The sequence below is a fragment of the Salvelinus fontinalis genome, chromosome 8, assembly GCF_029448725.1.
Source record: "Salvelinus fontinalis isolate EN_2023a chromosome 8, ASM2944872v1, whole genome shotgun sequence".
Taxonomy (NCBI): domain Eukaryota; kingdom Metazoa; phylum Chordata; class Actinopteri; order Salmoniformes; family Salmonidae; genus Salvelinus; species Salvelinus fontinalis.
The window spans coordinates 45215396-45231419 of NC_074672.1; the positions used below are offsets into that span (position 1 = coordinate 45215396).

At 50.0% G+C, this 16024-nt stretch overlaps 1 protein-coding gene across 2 annotated transcripts in view; it reads left to right on the plus strand.

Moving 5' to 3' along the window:
* LOC129861323 (guanine nucleotide-binding protein G(i) subunit alpha-3-like) overlaps positions 1 to 16024 on the plus strand; it is a 129264-nt gene that overhangs the window by 96589 nt on the left and 16651 nt on the right. For both annotated transcript variants that reach the window (XM_055932654.1, XM_055932653.1), the window contains exon 5: positions 14183 to 14311. In XM_055932654.1, coding sequence (XP_055788629.1) covers positions 14183 to 14311 — 129 coding nt within the window. The remainder of the gene's footprint in view (positions 1 to 14182; positions 14312 to 16024) is intronic.

Here is a 16024-nt window from a genome sequence, read left to right on the forward strand (position 1 = left end):
GACAGACGCAGTACACACACAGTACACACACACACACACACAGACAGACGCAGTACACACACACACACACACAGACAGACAGACGCAGTACACACACAGTACACACACACACACACACACACACAGACAGACAGACGCAGTACACACACAGTACACACACACACACACACACACAGACAGACAGACGCAGTACACACAGACAGACAGACACAGTACACACAGACAGACAGACACAGTACACACAGACAGACAGACACAGTACACACACAGTACACACAGACAGACACAGTACACACACAGTACACACAGACAGACACAGTACACACAGACAGACACAGTACACACAGACAGACACAGTACACACAGACAGACACAGTACACACAGACAGACACAGTACACACAGACAGACACAGTACACACAGACAGACACAGTACACACAGACAGACACAGTACACACAGACAGACACAGTACACACAGACAGACACAGTACACACAGACAGACACAGTACACACAGACAGACACAGTACACACAGACAGACACAGTACACACAGACAGACACAGTACACACAGACAGACACAGTACACACAGACAGACACAGTACACACAGACAGACACAGTACACACACACACAGTACACACACACACAGTACACAGACACAGTACACACACACACAGTACACACAGACACAGTACACACACACACAGTACACACAGACACAGTACACACACACACAGTACACACAGACACAGTACACACACACACAGACACAGTACACACACAGTACACACACACACAGACAGACAGACGCAGTACACACACACACAGACAGGCAGACGCAGTACACACACACACAGACAGACAGACGCAGTACACACACACACAGACAGACAGACGCAGTACACACACAGTACACACACACACACACACACAGACAGACGCAGTACACACACAGTACACACACACACACACACACACACACACACACAGACAGACAGACAGACGCAGTACACACACAGTACACACACACACACACACAGACAGACAGACGCAGTACACACACAGTACACACACACACACACACACAGACAGACAGACGCAGTACACACACAGTACACACACACACACAGACAGACAGACGCAGTACACACACACACACACACACAGACAGACAGACACAGTACACACACACACACACAGACAGACAGACGCAGTACACACACAGTACACACACACACACACACACACAGACAGACAGACACAGTACACACACACACACACAGACAGACAGACGCAGTACACACACAGTACACACACACACACACACAGACAGACAGACGCAGTACACACGCAATACACACACACACAGACAGACACAGACACAGACACAGACAGACAGACACACAGTACACGCGCAGTACACCACTTGTTATGCTTATAGACTGGTTTTATTTACACGTAATACAAATACGTACCACAAAGATACACCCTGACAGTTTACAATGCTGGAACTGAATTGCACCTTAGAAAACCTGTAAGCTGTCGACAGATTCACTTCGATAGGAACGACTGTGGACAGATTCACTTCTATAGGAACGACTGTGGACAGATTCACTTCTATAGGAACGACTGTGGATAGATTCACTTCTATAGGAACGACTGTGGACAGATTCACTTCTATAGGAACGACTGTGGACAGATTCACTTCTATAGGAACGACTGTGGACAGATTCACTTCTATAGGAACGACTGTGGACAGATTCACTTCTATAGGAACGACTGTGGACAGATTCACTTCTATAGGAACGACTGTGTCAGGATTTCTTAATTCACTGACAACATCCTCTTGTCGTACATGACTGAAACTTAACCTCGTCCTCTTTCCTCTGAATTTCATCGTTTTATTACATCTCTTGAGAGGTTACGTTTCTGAAGGAACAAGAATACGTTGTTTTTTTGTTGTTTTTTTGCTATGCAAAATGCTTACAGTAGAGAGAGGGGACAAGACTGGTCTTGCTATCTCCCTTTGTCTTGTACAAGCTCATCTAGTATGCAGCTTGTTCAGAATGTAGACCTAGCTAGCTAGCTAGCTGATGCTAGCTGATGGTGTTCCACATCGCAGTGGGAGATTATGATAAACACTGTCGTCACAGACGTAACCCAGCTGGTTGTCAAAGCTGTTACCGTTTTCAGTTAGGACATATTAGAGTTGCTCTACAGTGTAAATTCACGTGTTATACTGTAGATTGTAGTATATTGTTTGTCCATTTCAGTTATAATTTGAATGAGTTACGGGTTCTGATTTAGAGCCTTCATCGAAGAGTCATGTAATTTACTGTAGCCTACAAGCTGTACAGTAGATTGTGTACGTACAGTATACGATATTTGTACACCAGAATCTAAAAGAGGGAACAAACTTTATTTATACATGTACTGAATATTTAGGCCAGGGTTCCCCCACTGGCAGCCTGCCGACCTATATTGGCCCTCTAGTGATCCCCCCCCCCCTCCAAAAAACTATTGTTCTAGTTGTTGGACAGACTGTAAAAACACCAGCAAATCAGATCCAAGTATTCTCACACATAGTAGAGCTATATATACACTCAGTGGCCTGTTAATTAGGTACACCACCGTTCATGAAAATGGTTGGCTCCTACAGACAGTGAGTCACGTGGCCGTGGCTTACTATATGAAGCAGGCAGACAGGCATCGAGGTATTCAGTTCGATTTGAACATTTGAATGGGCCAAACGAGAGCCCTGAGAGACTTTGAGCGTGGTATGATCGTTGGCGCCAGGCGCTCCGGGTTTCCAGTATCTCAGAAACGGCCGTCCTCTTGGGCTTCTCACTCACGACAGTGTCTAGGTTTTTACAGAGAACGTGGCGACAAACAAACAAACATCCAGTCAGTGGCAGATTCCTGTGGGTGAAAACAGCTCGAGGTCGAAGGAGAATGGCAAGAATCGTGTAAGCTAACAGGCAGGCCACAAACAGGCAAATAATGGGCGCAGTACAACAGTGGTGTGCAGAACAGCGTCTCAGAACGCACAACGTGTCGGTCCTTGTCAGTGACGGGCCATTGCAGCAGACGTCCACACCGGGTTCCACTCCTATGTGTAACCGATGTGAAATGGCTAGCTAGTTAGCGGTGGTGCGCGCTAATAGCCTTTCAATCGGTGACGTCACTCGCTCGGAGACCTTGAGGTAGTGGTTCTCCTTTGCGCCGCAAGAGCCGCGGCTTTTGTGGAGCGATGGGTAACGATGCTTCGTGGGTGACTGTTGTTGATGTGTGCAGAGGCTCCCTGGTTCGCGCCCGGGTCGGGGCGAGGGGACGGACGTAAAGTTAAACTGTTACACTATCAGCTACAAACAAGAAGAAGCGGCTTCAGTTGGGCACGCCATCACCAACACTGGAGAGGTGAGGAGTGGAAAAACATTGCCTGGTCTGATGAATCCCGGTTCCTGTTGATGACAGTCCGGATTTGGCGTAAGCAGCATGAATCCATGGCCCCATCCTGCCTGGTGTGTCTACGGTACAGACTGGTGGTGGTGGTGTTATGGTGTGTCTACGGTACAGACTGGTGGCGGTGGTGTTATGGTGTGTCTACGGTACAGGCTGGTGGTGGTGGTGTTATGGTGTGTTTACGGTACAGACTGGTGGTGGTGTTATGGTGTGTCTACGGTACAGACTGGTGGTGGTGTTATGGTGTGTCTACGGTACAGACTGGTGGTGGGGGTGTTATGGTGTGTCTACGGTACAGACTGGTGGTGGGGGTGTAATGGTGTGTCTACGGTACAGGCTGGTGGTGGTGGTGTTATGGTGTGTCTACGGTACAGACTGGTGGTGGTGTTATGGTGTGTCTACGGTACAGGCTGGTGGTGGTGGTGTTATGGTGTGTCTACGGTACAGACTGGTGGTGGTGGTGTAATGGTGTGTCTACGGTACAGACTGGTGGTGGGGGTGTTATGGTGTGTCTACGGTACAGGCTGGTGGTGGTGGTGTTATGGTGTGTCTACGGTACAGACTGGTGGTGGTGGTGTTATGGTGTGTGGTGGTGTAATGGTGTGTCTACGGTACAGACTGGTGGCGGTGGTGTTATGGTGTGTCTACGGTACAGGCTGGTGGTGGTGGTGTTATGGTGTGTCTACGGTACAGACTGGTGGTGGTGTTATGGTGTGTCTACGGTACAGACTGGTGGTGGTGTTATGGTGTGTCTACGGTACAGACTGGTGGTGGTGTTATGGTGTGTCTACGGTACAGACTGGTGGTGGCGGTGTTATGGTGTGTCTACGGTACAGACTGGTGGTGGTGGTGTTATGGTGTGTCTACGGTACAGACTGGTGGTGGTGTTATGGTGTGTCTACGGTACAGGCTGGTGGTGGGGGTGTTATGGTGTGTCTACGGTACAGACTGGTGGTGGGGGTGTTATGGTGTGTCTACGGTACAGGCTGGTGGTGGTGGTGTTATGGTGTGTCTACGGTACAGGCTGGTGGCGGTGGTGTAATGGTGTGTCTACGGTACAGGCTGGTGGTGGTGGTGTAATGGTGTGTCTACGGTACAGGCTGGTGGTGGTGGTGTTATGGTGTGTCTACGGTACAGACTGGTGGTGGTGGTGTTATGGTGTGTCTACGGTACAGACTGGTGGTGGTGTTATGGTGTGTCTACGGTACAGACTGGTGGTGGTGGTGTTATGGTGTGTCTACGGTACAGACTGGTGGTGGTGGTGTTATGGTGTGTCTACGGTACAGACTGGTGGTGGTGGTGTTATGGTGTGTGGTGGTGTTATGGTGTGTCTACGGTACAGGCTGGTGGTGGGGGTGTTATGGTGTGTCTACGGTACAGACTGGTGGTGGGGGTGTTATGGTGTGTCTACGGTACAGGCTGGTGGTGTTATGGTGTGTCTACGGTACAGACTGGTGGTGGGGGTGTTATGGTGTGTCTACGGTACAGACTGGTGGTGTTATGGTGTGTCTACGGTACAGGCTGGTGGTGGGGGTGTTATGGTGTGTCTACGGTACAGACTGGTGGTGGGGGTGTTATGGTGTGTCTACGGTACAGACTGGTGGTGGTGGTGTTATGGTGTGTCTACGGTACAGGCTGGTGGTGTTATGGTGTGTATACGGTACAGACTGGTGGTGGGGGTGTAATGGTGTGTCTACGGTACAGGCTGGTGGTGGTGGTGTAATGGTGTGTCTACGGTACAGACTGGTGGTGGGGGTGTTATGGTGTGTCTACGGTACAGACTGGTGGTGGGGGTGTAATGGTGTGTCTACGGTACAGGCTGGTGGTGGTGGTGTTATGGTGTGTCTACGGTACAGACTGGTGGTGTTATGGTGTGTCTACGGTACAGACTGGTGGTGGTGGTGTTATGGTGTGTCTACGGTACAGACTGGTGGTGGGGGTGTTATGGTGTGTCTACGGTACAGACTGGTGGTGTTATGGTGTGTCTACGGTACAGGCTGGTGGTGGGGGTGTTATGGTGTGTCTACGGTACAGACTGGTGGCGGTGGTGTTATGGTGTGTCTACGGTACAGGCTGGTGGTGGTGGTGTTATGGTGTGTCTACGGTACAGACTGGTGGTGGTGTTATGGTGTGTCTACGGTACAGACTGGTGGTGGTGTTATGGTGTGTCTACGGTACAGACTGGTGGTGGTGTTATGGTGTGTCTACGGTACAGACTGGTGGTGGTGGTGTTATGGTGTGTCTACGGTACAGACTGGTGGTGGTGGTGTTATGGTGTGTCTACGGTACAGACTGGTGGTGGTGTTATGGTGTGTCTACGGTACAGGCTGGTGGTGGGGGTGTTATGGTGTGTCTACGGTACAGACTGGTGGTGGGGGTGTTATGGTGTGTCTACGGTACAGGCTGGTGGTGGTGGTGTTATGGTGTGTCTACGGTACAGGCTGGTGGCGGTGGTGTAATGGTGTGTCTACGGTACAGACTGGTGGTGGTGTTATGGTGTGTCTACGGTACAGACTGGTGGTGGTGGTGTTATGGTGTGTCTACGGTACAGACTGGTGGTGGTGGTGTTATGGTGTGTCTACGGTACAGACTGGTGGTGGTGGTGTTATGGTGTGTGGTGGTGTTATGGTGTGTCTACGGTACAGGCTGGTGGTGGGGGTGTTATGGTGTGTCTACGGTACAGACTGGTGGTGGGGGTGTTATGGTGTGTCTACGGTACAGGCTGGTGGTGTTATGGTGTGTCTACGGTACAGACTGGTGGTGGGGGTGTTATGGTGTGTCTACGGTACAGACTGGTGGTGTTATGGTGTGTCTACGGTACAGGCTGGTGGTGGGGGTGTTATGGTGTGTCTACGGTACAGACTGGTGGTGGGGGTGTTATGGTGTGTCTACGGTACAGACTGGTGGTGGTGGTGTTATGGTGTGTCTACGGTACAGGCTGGTGGTGTTATGGTGTGTCTACGGTACAGACTGGTGGTGGGGGTGTAATGGTGTGTCTACGGTACAGGCTGGTGGTGGTGGTGTAATGGTGTGTCTACGGTACAGACTGGTGGTGGGGGTGTTATGGTGTGTCTACGGTACAGACTGGTGGTGGGGGTGTAATGGTGTGTCTACGGTACAGGCTGGTGGTGGTGGAGTTATGGTGTGTCTACGGTACAGACTGGTGGTGTTATGGTGTGTCTACGGTACAGACTGGTGGTGGTGGTGTTATGGTGTGTCTACGGTACAGACTGGTGGTGGGGGTGTTATGGTGTGTCTACGGTACAGACTGGTGGTGGTGGTGTTATGGTGTGTCTACGGTACAGGCTGGTGGTGGTGGTGTTATGGTGTGTCTACGGTACAGACTGGTGGTGGTGGTGTTATGGTGTGTCTACGGTACAGGCTGGTGGTGGTGGTGTTATGGTGTGTCTACGGTACAGACTGGTGGTGGTGGTGTTATGGTGTGTGGTGGTGTTATGGTGTGTCTACGGTACAGGCTGGTGGTGGGGGTGTTATGGTGTGTCTACGGTACAGACTGGTGGTGGGGGTGTAATGGTGTGTCTACGGTACAGACTGGTGGTGGTGGTGTTATGGTGTGTCTACGGTACAGGCTGGTGGTGGGGGTGTTATGGTGTGTCTACGGTACAGACTGGTGGTGGGGGTGTTATGGTGTGTCTACGGTACAGACTGGTGGTGGTGGTGTTATGGTGTGTCTACGGTACAGACTGGTGGTGGGGGTGTTATGGTGTGTCTACGGTACAGGCTGGTGGTGGGGGTGTAATGGTGTGTCTACGGTACAGGCTGGTGGTGGTGGTGTAATGGTGTGTCTACGGTACAGACTGGTGGTGGGGGTGTTATGGTGTGTCTACGGTACAGACTGGTGGTGGGGGTGTTATGGTGTGTCTACGGTACAGACTGGTGGTGGTGGTGTTATGGTGTGTCTACGGTACAGACTGGTGGTGTTATGGTGTGTCTACGGTACAGACTGGTGGTGGGGGTGTTATGGTGTGTCTACGGTACAGGCTGGTGGCGGTGGTGTAATGGTGTGTCTACGGTACAGGCTGGTGGCGGTGGTGTTATGGTGTGTCTACGGTACAGGCTGGTGGCGGTGGTGTTATGGTGTGTCTACGGTACAGGCTGGTGGTGGGGGTGTTATGGTGTGTCTACGGTACAGACTGGTGGTGGGGGTGTTATGGTGTGTCTACGGTACAGACTGGTGGTGGGGGTGTTATGGTGTGTCTACGGTACAGACTGGTGGCGGTGGTGTAATGGTGTGTCTACGGTACAGACTGGTGGTGGGGGTGTTATGGTGTGTCTACGGTACAGACTGGTGGTGGGGGTGTTATGGTGTGTCTACGGTACAGACTGGTGGTGGGGGTGTTATGGTGTGTCTACGGTACAGACTGGTGGTGGGGGTGTTATGGTGTGTCTACGGTACAGACTGGTGGTGGGGGTGTTATGGTGTGTCTACGGTACAGACTGGTGGTGTTATGGTGTGTCTACGGTACAGACTGGTGGTGGGGGTGTTATGGTGTGTCTACGGTACAGACTGGTGGTGGGGGTGTTATGGTGTGTCTACGGTACAGACTGGTGGTGGTGGTGTTATGGTGTGTCTACGGTACAGACTGGTGGTGGGGGTGTTATGGTGTGTCTACGGTACAGACTGGTGGTGGTGTTATGGTGTGTCTACGGTACAGACTGGTGGTGGGGGTGTTATGGTGTGTCTACGGTACAGACTGGTGGTGGGGGTGTTATGGTGTGTCTACGGTACAGACTGGTGGTGGGGGTGTTATGGTGTGTCTACGGTACAGACTGGTGGTGGGGGTGTTATGGTGTGTCTACGGTACAGGCTGGTGGTGGGGGTGTTATGGTGTGTCTACGGTACAGGCTGGTAGTGGTGGTGTTATGGTGTGTCTACGGTACAGACTGGTGGTGGTGTTATGGTGTGTCTACGGTACAGACTGGTGGTGGTGGTGTTATGGTGTGTCTACGGTACAGGCTGGTGGTGGTGGTGTTATGGTGTGTCTACGGTACAGACTGGTGGTGGTGTTATGGTGTGTCTACGGTACAGACTGGTGGTGGTGGTGTTATGGTGTGTCTACGGTACAGGCTGGTAGTGTTATGGTGTGTCTACGGTACAGGCTGGTAGTGTTATGGTGTGTCTACGGTACAGACTGGTGGTGTTATGGTGTGTCTACGGTACAGACTGGTGGTGGGGGTGTTATGGTGTGTCTACGGTACAGACTGGTGGTGGTGGTGTTATGGTGTGTCTACGGTACAGACTGGTGGTGGGGGTGTTATGGTGTGTCTACGGTACAGACTGGTGGTGGTGGTGTTATGGTGTGTCTACGGTACAGACTGGTGGTGGTGGTGTTATGGTGTGTCTACGGTACAGACTGGTGGTGGGGGTGTTATGGTGTGTCTACGGTACAGACTGGTGGTGGTGGTGTTATGGTGTGTCTACGGTACAGACTGGTGGTGGTGGTGTTATGGTGTGTCTACGGTACAGACTGGTGGTGTTATGGTGTAATGGTGTGTCTACGGTACAGACTGGTGGTGGTGGTGTTATGGTGTGTCTACGGTACAGACTGGTGGTGGGGGTGTTATGGTGTGTCTACGGTACAGACTGGTGGTGGTGTTATGGTGTAATGGTGTGTCTACGGTACAGACTGGTGGTGGTGGTGTTATGGTGTGTCTACGGTACAGACTGGTGGTGGGGGTGTTATGGTGTGTCTACGGTACAGACTGGTGGTGGTGGTGTTATGGTGTGTCTACGGTACAGGCTGGTGGTGGTGGTGTTATGGTGTGTCTACGGTACAGACTGGTGGTGGGGGTGTAATGGTGTGTCTACGGTACAGACTGGTGGTGGTGGTGTAATGGTGTGGGGAATGTTTTCCTAGTACACATTATGTCCATTGATACCAATTGACCAACGTTTCCATGCCCTGAAGAATTTGGGGGTCCGACCTGGTACTAGATGGGTGTACCTAATAAACTGGCCGCTGTGTGTATGTGATCGTATACAAACTAAAGCAAAGGTTTGAAATCATTATGTTTTATTTATATTATATGTGTTTGTGCTTCATCCGGTCAATTTTCAGTCTACAAATTGTTTGGATAATTACGTTCCAATCCCCTGACCCATAAACTCAAGAAAAAAATCATCCCGTGGATGATCCCTGATTTAGCCGATGTCACAATAAGAGGAAGTTAAGGTAGAATGATAGTGTATCATTTTACCATTATGATGAATGCAAAGTTAATGGCGACCTTTAGTGTTCCTGTCACACATCCTGCCTGGGTGTCACACATCCTGCCTGGGGGGGGGGGGGGGGGGTTGGTGTGAAGGACACGTCGACTTTGTTTTGGCAACACAGAACATGTAGTGGTAGTTGTAGGTCAGACCTCTCTGTCTGTCTGTCAATACAAGACCTGGGTTCTAATAGTAAACTATTTCTAATACTTTATGTGCTTGATTGAGCTCGTCTGGACTTAATGGACCAATAGTATAGTCCCAAAAGGGCAAACTCCACCCACCTGGAACTATATAGGCAAGCTAGAGCAAACGCTGAAAGTATTTAAACATTTTAGTCTGGTTGTATCTAGGTGGTCTCCGTGTGTCCACGTTGCAGCGCTGCCTGGTTGGAGAGACTACTAGAGTGAGTCAGTCCAGCGCTACTCTCTGTTATCACTCACACTTCTAGCAGGCAATGTTTATTATCAGTTATCAACGTATTTACACTCAATTCACATGGATCACATGGGATTCCACAGGCCTCGGCTGTTTCCGTCTGTCTGTCTGTCTGTCAGGCCTCGTCTGTTTCCGTCTGTCTGTCAGGCCTCGGCTGTTTCCGTCTGTCTGTCAGGCCTCGGCTGTTTCCGTCTGTCTGTCTGGTTTCTGCTGTCCCTGTCCGTATGTCTGTCTTTCTATACTACTGTCCAGCCTCGTCTGCCTCTGTCTGTTGTCTGTCAGGTCTCGGCTGTTTCCGTCTGTCTGTCTTTCTGTACTCCAGTCCAGCCTCGTCTGCCTCTTTCTGTTGTCTGTCTGGTTTTGGCTGTCCCTGTGTCTGTCTCCCTGTCCCTGTCTGTCTCTGTCTTTCTGTACTCCAGTCCAGCCTCGTCTGCCTCTGTCTGTTGTCTGTCAGGCCTCGGCTGTCCCTGTCTGTCTGTCTTCCCTGTCTGTCTGTTTGTCTGTCCCTGTCTGTCTGTTGTCTGTCTGTCCCTGTCTCTGTCTGTCCCTGTCTGTCTGTCCCTGTCTGTCTGTTGTCTGTCTGTTGTCTGTCTGTCTGTCCCTGTCTCTGTCTGTCCCTGTCTGTCTGTCTGTTTGTCCAGAGAATATGTCCTCCAGTCACGTTCACTTGACTGTTGTCCACTTTGTATTAAGGGCTTTACATACCTTTTGATTGATTGATTGGACATACCGTCTGAATAAATGAAATGTTATCCTTCACATGCTTCGTAAACAACAGGTGTAGACTAACAGTGAAATGCTGACTGACGGGCCCTTCCCAACAATGTAGAGAGAAACCACAGGTGTAGACTAACAGTGAAATGGGGCCCTTCCCAACAATGTAGAGAGAAACCACAGGTGTAGACTAACAGTGAAATGGGGCCCTTCCCAACAATGTAGAGAGAAACCACAGGTGTAGACTAACAGTGAAATGGGGCCCTTCCCAACAATGTAGAGAGAAACCACAGGTGTAGACTAACAGTGAAATGGGGCCCTTCCCAACAATGTAGAGAGAAACCACAGGTGTAGACTAACAGTGAAATGGGGCCCTTCCCAACAATGTAGAGAGAAACCACAGGTGTAGACTAACAGTGAAATGGGGCCCTTCCCAACAATGTAGAGAGAAACCACAGGTGTAGACTAACAGTGAAATGGGGCCTTTCCCAACAATGTAGAGAGAAACCACAGGTGTAGACTAACAGTGAAATGGGGCCCTTCCCAACAATATAGAGAGAAACAACAGGTGTAGACTAACAGTGAAATGGGGCCCTTCCCAACAATGTAGAGGATTTGTCCTGACTACTGTTTCCCCATAGAAACACATTGAATATGTCCTGACTGCTGTTTCCCCATAGAAACACATTGAATATGTCCTGACTGCTGTTTCCTCATAGAAACACATTGAATATGTCCTGACTGCTGTTTCCTCATAGAAACACATTGAATTTGTCCTGACTGCTGTTTCCCCATAGAAACACATTGAATATGTCCTGACTGCTGTTTCCCCATAGAAACACATTGAATTTGTCCTGACTGCTGTTTCCCCATAGAAACACATTGAATATGTCCTGACTGCTGTTTCCTCATAGAAACACATTGAATTTGTCCTGACTGCTGTTTCCCCATAGAAACACATTGAATATGTCCTGACTGCTGTTTCCTCATAGAAACACATTGAATTTGTCCTGACTGCTGTTTCCTCATAGAAACACATTGAATTTGTCCTGACTGCTGTTTCCTCATAGAAACACATTGAATATGTCCTGACTGCTGTTTCCTCATAGAAACACATTGAATTTGTCCTGACTGCTGTTTCCTCATAGAAACACATTGAATTTGTCCTGACTGCTGTTTCCTCATAGAAACACATTGAATTTGTCCTGACTGCTGTTTCCTCATAGAAACACATTGAATATGTCCTGACTGCTGTTTCCACATAGAAACACATTGAATATGTCCTGACTGCTGTTTCCTCATAGAAACACATTGAATTTGTCCTGACTGCTGTTTCCCCATAGAAACACATTGAATTTGTCCTGACTGCTGTTTCCTCATAGAAACACATTGAATTTGTCCTGACTGCTGTTTCCCCATAGAAACACATTGAATTTGTCCTGACTGCTGTTTCCTCATAGAAACACATTGAATTTGTCCTGACTGCTGTTTCTCCATAGAAACACATTGAATATGTCCTGACTGCTGATTCCTCATAGAAACACATTGAATTTGTCCTGACTGCTGATTCCTCATAGAAACACATTGAATATGTCCTGACTGCTGTTTCCTCATAGAAACACATTGAATATGTCCTGACTGCTGTTTCTCCATAGAAACACATTGAATATGTCCTGACTGCTGATTCCCCATAGAAACACATTGAATTTGTCCTGACTGCTGTTTCCTCATAGAAACACATTGAATATGTCCTGACTGCTGTTTCCCCATAGAAACACATTGAATATGTCCTGACTGCTGATTCCTCATAGAAACACATTGAATTTGTCCTGACTGCTGATTCTCCATAGAAACACATTGAATATGTCCTGACTGCTGTTTCCCCATAGAAACACATTGAATATGTCCTGACTGCTGATTCCTCATAGAAACACATTGAATATGTCCTGACTGCTGTTTCCTCATAGAAACACATTGAATATGTCCTGACTGCTGATTCCTCATAGAAACACATTGAATATGTCCTGACTGCTGTTTCTCCATAGAAACACATTGAATATGTCCTGACTGCTGATTCCTCATAGAAACACATTGAATATGTCCTGACTGCTGTTTCTCCATAGAAACACATTGAATATGTCCTGACTGCTGTTTCCCCATAGAAACACATTGATATGTCCTGACTGCTGTTTCTCCATAGAAACACATTGAATTTGTCCTGACTGCTGTTTCCTCATAGAAACACATTGAATAACAGATTCATACATGGAAAAATAGATGGTCAAAAAATACATCAAAAAGGAAGTTTGTTTTAAAGTGTCTGTCCTATATCTGAGATATTATTTCGATTTATTTTTATCCATATTTAATATCCATGTCCATATCCATGTTTTTTAGGGCACTAAACTACTTCAGTGTTACTTCCATAATTCTCTCCTGACCCATCTCTCTTTTCACTCTCTCCTGACCTGTCTGTCTGTCTCTCTCTCCTGACCTGTCTGTCTGTCTCTCTCTCCTGACCTGTCTGTCTGTCTCTCTCTCCCGACCTGTCTGTCTGTCTCTCTCTCCCGACCTGTCTGTCTGTCTCTCTCTCCTGACCTGTCTGTCTCTTTCTCTCTCCTGACCTGTCTGTCTGTCTCTCTCTCCTGACCTGTCTGTCTCTTTCTCTCTCTCTCCTGACCTGTCTGTCCGTCTCTCTCTTCTGACCTGTCTGTCTGTCTCTCTCTCCCGACCTGTCTGTCTGTCTCTCTCTCCCGACCTGTCTGTCTGTCTCTCTCTCCTGACCTGTCTGTCTCTTTCTCTCTCCTGACCTGTCTGTCTGTCTCTCTCTCCTGACCTGTCTGTCTCTTTCTCTCTCTCCTGACCTGTCTGTCTCTCTCTCCTGCCCTGTCTCTCTCTCTCTCTCCTGCCCTGTCTCTCTCTCTCTCTCCTGCCCTGTCTCTCTCTCTCTCTCCTGCCCTGTCTCTCTCTCTCTCTCCTGCCCTGTCTCTCTCTCTCTCTCTCCTGCCCTGTCTCTCTCTCTCTCTCCTGCCCTGTCTCTCTCTCTCTCTCCTGCCCTGTCTCTCTCTCTCTCTCCTGCCCTGTCTGTCTCTCTCTCTCTCTCCTGCCCTGTCTGTCTCTCTCTCTCTCTCTCCTGCCCTGTCTGTCTCTCTCTCTCTCTCCTGCCCTGTCTCTCTCTCTCTCTCCTGACCTGTCTCTCTCTCTCTCTCCTGACCTGTCTCTCTCTCTCTCTCCTGACCTGTCTCTCTCTCTCTCTCCTGACCTGTCTCTCTCTCTCTCCTGACCTGTCTCTCTCTCGCCTGACTTGTTTCTCGTTGTCTCTCCTCCCTCAGTTATCTGAATGACCTGGACCGTATTGCCCAACAGAATTATGTCCCCACCCAGCAAGACGTGCTGAGGACCAGAGTCAAGACTACTGGCATCGTGGAGACACACTTTACCTTCAAAGAGCTCTACTTCAAGTCAGTATACCCGCTGCTATCCTCACACACACACACACACACACACACACACACACACACACACACACACAGACACAGACACAGACACACACACACACACACACACACAGAGACACAGACACAGACACACACACACACACACACACAGAGACACACACACAGACACACACACAGACAGACAGACACCTTCAAAGAGCTCTACTTCAAGTCAGTATACCCGCTGCTATCCTCACACACACACACAGACACACAGACAGACAGACAGACACCTTCAAGGAGTGCTGCTTCAAGTCTTTATACCCACCGATAGCTACACACACACACACCATTTTGATTGAGATGGATCTTAGTTATTTGAGAATACTCGGCTCAGTGCCAAGCCAGAGCCTAATGAGACAGACAACTGTTTCACAGGTGATGGGGACAGGTGATTTGTCATAGCGTCAACATGATTCATTAAGTAGATGGATTCAAAAATCATACTTAATTCATTCATTTGTTTAGACAAACACAATCCATTAGTTCTTAATTAATACAATCTGCCCTTTTTTTTTTACATCAGCCGATGTCACAAAGTGCTTTAGAGTAACCCGGCGTAACCCGACGTTGACCCCCCCCCCCCCCCAGAGAAAGCAAAGCAGAAGCTCAACTAAATAAGTGATGGACAGTTAAATAGTGGTGTCTGTTCATTATTCCCTTACCCTGCTGCGTCACCTCCCCCTTAACCTGCTGCGTCACCTCCCCCTTATCCTGCTGCGTCACCTCCCCCTTACCCTGCTGCGTCACCTCCCCCTTATCCTGCTGCGTCACCTCCCCCTTACCCTGCTGCGTCACCTCCCCCTTACCCTGCTGCGTCACCTCCCCCTTACCCTGCTGCGTCACCTCCCCCTTACCCTGCTGCGTCACCTCCCCCTTACCCTGCTGCGTCACCTCCCCCTTACCCTGCTGCGTCACCTCCCCCTAAACCTGCTGCGTCACCTCCCCCTTATCCTGCTGCGTCACCTCCCCCTTATCCTGCTGCGTCACCTCCCCCTTACCCTGCTGCGTCACCTCCCCCTTAACCTGCTGCGTCACCTCCCCCTTATCCTGCTGCGTCACCTCCCCCTTACCCTGCTGCGTCACCTCCCCCTTACCCTGCTGCGTCACCTCCCCCTTACCCTGCTGCGTCACCTCCCCCTTAACCTGCTGCGTCACCTCCCCCTTACCCTGCTGCGTCACCTCCCCCTTACCCTGCTGCGTCACCTCCCCCTTACCCTGCTGCGTCACCTCCCCCTTACCCTGCTGCGTCACCTCCCCCTTACCCTGCTGCGTCACCTCCCCCTTACCCTGCTGCGTCACTTCCCCTTACCCTGCTGCGTCACCTCCCCCTTACCCTGCTGCGTCACCTCCCCCTTACCCTGCTGCGTCACCTCCCCCTTACCCTGCTGCGTCACCTCCCCCTTACCCTGCTGCGTCACCTCCCCCTTACCCTGCTGCGTCACCTCCCCCTTACCCTGCTGCGTCACCTCCCCCTTAACCTGCTGCGTCACCTCCCCCTTAACCTGCTGCGTCACCTCCCCCTTAACCTGCTGCGTCACCTCCCCCTTAACCTGCTGCGTCACCTCCCCCTTAACCTGCTGCGTCACCTCCCCCTTACCCTGCTGCGTCACCTCCCCCTTACCCTGCTGCGTCACCTCCCCCTTACCCTGCTGCGTCACCTCCCCCTTACCCTGC